Source organism: Centruroides sculpturatus, unplaced genomic scaffold (assembly GCF_000671375.1).
Source record: "Centruroides sculpturatus isolate CEXI.00-Female unplaced genomic scaffold, Cexi_2.0 scaffold1376, whole genome shotgun sequence".
NCBI lineage: Eukaryota > Metazoa > Arthropoda > Arachnida > Scorpiones > Buthidae > Centruroides > Centruroides sculpturatus.
The window spans coordinates 198,035-204,645 of NW_019385822.1; the positions used below are offsets into that span (position 1 = coordinate 198,035).

At 31.1% G+C, this 6,611-nt stretch overlaps 1 protein-coding gene across 1 annotated transcript; it reads left to right on the forward strand.

Annotated features, from left to right (window-relative positions):
* The first annotated feature begins 629 nt into the window (after nucleotides 1-629).
* Nucleotides 630-3,899, forward strand: LOC111642349. Its single transcript, XM_023388684.1, has 3 exons — nucleotides 630-731; nucleotides 1,422-1,469; nucleotides 3,199-3,899. Exons 2-3 carry the CDS (start codon nucleotides 1,433-1,435, stop codon nucleotides 3,816-3,818), a joined length of 657 nt encoding a protein of 218 aa, XP_023244452.1. The 5' UTR covers nucleotides 630-731; nucleotides 1,422-1,432; the 3' UTR covers nucleotides 3,819-3,899.
* Nucleotides 3,900-6,611: the final 2,712 nt, after the last annotated feature.

A 6,611-nucleotide genomic window follows, 5' to 3' on the forward strand; every position in this document is an offset into this window, starting at 1 on the left:
ACAACCTGACCGCAAGTAGAGGAGCGCCTGTGTACATATTGCATTTATTCTGTACTTTAATTTGCTAAGCTTAATTCACGAAATACTAATAAAAAAATCTCATAATATGGCCCACAGTTTCAATAAAGAAAAATATTAAAATTAATTTCTAAAATATTTTTATATATTTGTGGATGGTGCAGTGAAGGTTGTTGCCACCCACATATATTGTGTTTTTTCTTTATCTTCTCACATTTATGTTTTGTAAATTTATTAATGTTTGAATGCTCAATAATTTAATTTTAACTAGTTTTTTTAATACATTTTCTACAACTGTAACTATTGTTAAATTATTAATGAATGGGCCTCAACTTTCGTGAGAAAAGGCAAGGACGAGAAGTAGTATGGGGACCGATAGTTAAAGCAAAATTTGTCCTGTCTTTTTTTCAGAAACGAGAAGCATAAACACAAAGATCATTTATTAAATAAAAATTTGAAGCTCGCTATCTCCAGATACAAAATGTACAGGCCTATTTTATATATATTTTAGATAAACACTATATTTTCTGTGTCATATCTAGGATGTTTTATCTATTATATCTTTTCGATAATATGATATCATTCGTCAGAATTATTTCATACGTGTGACGAAATAATTTCGTAACAATGCCAGATAGTATAAATATGTAGACGTTGTTCTGGAGATCTGCTTCACTTTCGACCAATTATTGAACAGTGACAAGCTTCTCGCAGTAAGTAAATCTATGTATTTGCATATATTTTTTAAATTAATTTTGATTATTTAAAAATTTATTTTGAATAAAATATTTAAAACAGTTCTGTAAAATGTTCTTAAACTTAAAATATAAAGTACATTTTATTAAAATATTTTATTTTAAATACTATTTTACGCAAATATTTTAATTTTTATTCATTTTTTAAAATGGCAATTGTTTGTCTTTATACAATTACTTGTTAATCATATTTTGTAACAAATATTATTTTTAAATGAATTGTTATCACGTTTAAGATAAAATTGTCTCTACATAAAAACTAAGATAAGATAATGGAGATTCTTATTGTTATCAAATTCTACCTCAGCTAATGAATATTTAGTGTAAAGGTTATAAAATAAATTTGTAGAAATTTATATTAAACATTCTGAAATTCTATACTTTTTCCGGTTGTTTAATATATACTTTCACTAGTTATTTAAAAAATAGTTCGTATAAAATATTGTTGATTATTTATGTTTCTATAAATAAATAAGTTATGTCAAAAGTAATATTTTCTTTCTTCGAAAATGTCAATTAAATCTTAATGTATGGATTAAGAAATGTAAAATTAGATTTTAAACATTTTATATTTGTTAAACTTTTTGTTAATTCGATATACAGTATACTAAAAATATTACTACATAAATTCAATATTATATTTTTCAGAAACAAAAGATATGAAGACGAGTGTCTGCATTTTCTTATTTTTCATTGGTAAGTATATTTCTGACTTGAAATAATAATTTAAAAAATTAAAAAACATTGTGAGACCCACCATTTCCCCCTCCAAATTTTGATTGTTATTATATACCTATATATATATATATAGGTATATAATATATATGTATGTATATATAGGTATATAGGAATATATATATATAGGCTATATTCGTGAATTATTAGTAACATTATCTGTATACTTTTAATTTTAATCAATTTATTTTAATTTTTTCGTTAATAATGTATTCTTTTTATATAATAAGTTGGAAATTTTATTGTATTTTATATCCCGTTTTGTTTCGTCTGGTTACACCCACATCTGTGTGAGTAAACGCGACACCAGGATTGTTTACGTTTATCAACCAACGTGTAAAGACATTTCGCCTATTTTTCCGATTTTAGGGACCTTCCTTTTCTAAAGTTTTAGTAATACCGATTTAAAATAATTCAGAAAAACAAATTAAAATTTAAAAAATTATCAATTAATTGTTATATAAATCACAACATGCAAAAGAAAAGACGAAGGGGACGACCGTCGTTTTCCCCTTTTTCAATGGTGTTAGATGGCTGGTGTTATTCCATCCATGTCACGTGGACGCATATAATTCTTAATAGAAAAGAGAGAAGGACTAAACAATGACCAATCATGCTTATCAAAAATTATTTTAACATCCTCTGGAACAAAATCAGGATTGGTCAAAATGAAGAATAAAATAAAAGGGAATGACGAATATCAGGGAGAGTGAAGGACTTAGTGAAAGACTTAGTGAGGGACTGAATGGAGGAGAAAGAAGACAAATAGGTAAAGAAGAAAGGGAAAGAAAGCGAAAGAGGAAGAAAATGAAGGAAAAGGAGAGAGGAAGAGAATACAGGAAGAAAAAAGGGAAAGGAAGAAAATCAACACATCTAGAAGAGAAGACAACTCTTTTCCTGGTATGTTGTGAGTCGCGACGTTCGGATACCCCCTGCTAGGTAACCCCCGTTTTACAAATAGTAATAGGCTAACTTCCTAAAACAGATTTTGTACTTATGTTTAACTTAAACTAAGTTCAAGTGTTAAGTTTTGTTTTTTATATAACAAATTTTCTCTTTTATTCGTAAATTAGTTTACTTGACTTTGTATTCATCTCCTGAGTGGCTCATTCTTGGACTCCCTTAACCTCGTGCCTTAACTATCTGCCTTTTGTTTTTTTGTCTAAATCGAAGGTGTGTTCGACAACACACACCTGATGGCAGGGTCCTACCTTAACCTAAACTCTCGTAATCCAATTTTTGACGGCCCCAAGCCTCCACAAATTTGACGAGTTTCATTACTGGCAAGTAAATAAATGAAAAAAAAAATTAAGTAATTTGTGACAATTATGAAAGTTAAAAAGTTTCTGTAATTCCAAATTATTATATTTCAGTAGAAAATCAAGAAAAATAACATTAATTAACGAAAGTTTTTCCAGTGCTTTGATACTTGCTCATTTCACAAACAGAAGTTTGTTTGCACAAATACGATTATAATTGATTTTATAGCATGTCAAACTTTAATTTGACGAGACTTTGATGGAATTTTTGACCTATTGGAATTTTGATTGTCGAAGTTTTGACTGGATCTCATATATTAAACAATGTATCAAAAATAAAAATTGTGGATTAGAATAATCTGAAAAAACTTTAAACGTTGTATTTTAATCATAAATTAAAGTAAATAATAATTTATTATTGCTTATTTCAGGCGTGGTTTTTGCAAGAACTCCGCAACAATCTAACCATTATGTGGACCTCGTGTTACGTTCAAATTTACCGCGAGAGGCAAGAAATTGGAATGTCGATCCCGCTCGTCTTAATAATTTTACTACACAACATAAAGACAAATTAGGCGGAATTAAAGTAAACGTCAATGTAGAGTACTATAATGTAAATATGACTGGATTGCTTAAAGTTCGAAGAGAAAAAGATTGTTCCGGTCTTCGTCGAGATTTTGGTAATGTCACTTTAAATTGCACTCTCGTCTTCAATGGCGTTAAAATCCATTATAACGTAAAAGCGAAATACGGAAAACTGCCTAAAGCTAATGGAAAAGTGACAGCCGAATTGTCTGGAGATACCGCATTTGCAGTATTTACAACTAGTATCAACCGAAATTACCCAGTTATGAAAGCCTTCTACTTCACTCGAAGAGGATCACCTAAAGTCAGAGTTAGTGGATTTGGACCTCTTAATGATACTGGAAAGAAATTAATACATAATGATATTTACGTTCATGCACAAAATGAATTCTTGAACGTAGTAAATTATAATTTCGTTCCTGCTCTAAAAAGAGCTGCCTCACAGAGTCCTATGCCGGCTATGTAAATACTTTGTATGCGTGAAAGAAAAAATCATGCATTATTCTGTTCGTAAAAAATACATGCAATAAAAAATTTTCAGTATTAAGTTTATGATTTTTTAAATTAATTTTAGTGCCAGTTAAAATTGAATATTAATAACTTAATTAGAATTGTTTTACCGTATAGAAAGTTCAGAGACGAATTGCATAACTTTCACGGCAAAAAAAAAATTAAAATTGTGTGTGGCGCCATCTGTTACGAGATTTTATTTAAAAATTTTTTTATATTATTAATTATTATAAAATGACAAAAAGCTTAATTTTGATGGTAGAGATATGTTTTATAATTTAAAAAATGGTAAATATTAATAACAAGTAAAATATCCATTAAGTCAGACTCATTCGAGGTATAACCCATGACCCTTGCATCTCCTCATCCCTCAAGTTCTAATCAACAAAATTTGACAATATTGATCCTCCTAATACACAAACCTCCGTACAAAATTTCAGAAATTTTCGCAAAAAGCACAGGAGTTATTAAGCTTAGAAGAGGGTGAACAAAACCATGTCGCCATACACAAACATCCATACATACAGAAAAAATACACAGTTGTTCTGCATTTGCAGGTTTTAAAGTGTTCTGAATTCAAAAATGTAAAAGTCTTGGAGTGAAGTTTCCTCCCTAAACTTCCGTCTCTTCGAGTTGGCTTGTCGGATTAAACACGACTCAAAATTGTTCTGATGTAGGTTCGGTGGAAGCACATACTCAAGACAGTTCAGTATATTTACAAATTTATACAGACTATACAAGTTGGAAACACAGGATAGACAAAGCGTGATGCCTCATGTTCCAGTTTGGACTTTGGGAAATTAAGTCCATGGGGGTGATCACCCACATGCTGTAGAAGTAGGTATGAATTATCATGATAATTGGCTGCAGCTGTCACGTGATTTTTATGTCACCGTCTCTCTTTCCTCTGGAAGAAGCACGTGGTTGCATTATATAAAATAGATATAAAAATGGCCCGGTGAAGCTATTAGGATATTTTTTCTGAGACTAAATCACAGAACGATGATTAATAATTTAAAATTAATGATACATTGATCCAAACTAAACGTAGCATCAGAAATGATTATAAACGAGCAATTATTTGTGACATCGTCACAATGCCGGGACTGCAAGTTTTAATCATATTTTTTAATTAATTTAATTTAAAATATATTCTCTCCACCTGAAATTAGTAGTGACTTGCCCCTGTGCATCATACTTTCCCTTTAACAATAGAGTCGTGTAGGTCATCTATTTAACATATTTCAGGAGAAAATTTTTGAATTTAAATAACGTGACTTCTGATTTCCGTCAGAAGTTTCTATATAGTTAATCGGGTCTTTCTGCCCCTAAGGTTTCAATATCTATCTCAGCGTTCATCTATCTTACTCCATTCTTGAGATTAAGAAATGACAGACAGACCGACAGTCGGCAGTGGGAAATTATAAGTCTACAATTTTTTCAAATTGCAGCCCAACAAATTTAGTAACGAGGGGACCACACGACGTCGGGGGTCACCGATTTTGATCAAACTCGGTGAGATTATAGTGCATACTCATGACTGACATGTGCCCAGTAGTAAGGCGCAATACTCAAAATTAATGGAGAAAATCCAAATCACTTAAAACCTATAGAATTTCTGTCATTTGTAGAGTTGCCATTACCTCGGTGGGGGCACGCCAACCAATGTCATAATTATGTGGTTGGAGTTTAGAATTGTAGTGATCAATTTGAGTTTTTTCCCGTAAAACTGTAATTTTCACTTTATTCTTGGTACTTTTAAATTTATTATATTGTCAGAGGAAAGAAAAACTAATTTATTTCTAGAAAACTACAAATGCACAATAAACATGGTATTAAAACAACAAAATCTGTTTCAAGTCAATGTCAAAAGCAATTAACAAGTGCTACCTAACAATAATTATTTAAAAACGGCATATTCATATTCAGTAGATACTTACGCTGGCAACAAATTCATTGTTTAACTTAAATAGATCTATAATTGCATCTTCGTTAAAGAACGAAAAGATGGCTTCAATATCTCGTGCTGATATCAATAGCATAGAAAAGTGTTCTGCAGAAGAAACACTACACGACAATATTACAAAATTTACATATTGTGAAAGCATCCTTCAAAATCAAGATTTATTCACCATGCATACAACCAGGGCTGTGGAGTCGCGTAAAAATCTACCGACTCCAACTCCGACTCCGACTCCGACCAGGGGCGGACTTGTTACCGAAAGAGACCCGGAAATTCTGATGTCATCAGGTGACCTCAGAATAAAAGATTCAATAAATAGAGTTGTAATAACGATAGAGCGTAGAAACTTTTTATTCCAAAGCTAAAAGACTTCTCTAAGTAATATATAAACATGTATTCGATAATTTTTACTTTTCCGGCTGTTATATTTAACAGAGGAAACATGTAGCGCTCGGTCAAAAAATGACCCCTCCCAAATTTTTATATTTTTGGACTCAGGATACCTTGAAATTTCGAGATATGCAAAAGATTCGAGGTCTTTTTCTATGTGTGGATGTTGGACTATGTGGGGGTGCATGATTTTGTTCACCCTGTTTGAAGCCTAATAATTTCTGAGTGGTTGTAACCGGAGTCAGATGGTTTAACACAGGAGTTAGTTATTAAGCGTCAAAGTGGTTGAACTAAATCATGTCCCCATACATATTCTAACATCTTAGGCGAGGATATCTTAACGGGTTTTACTGTACTATTATAAAATGGCAAAAAAAGCTTACTTTGAGGGTAGAA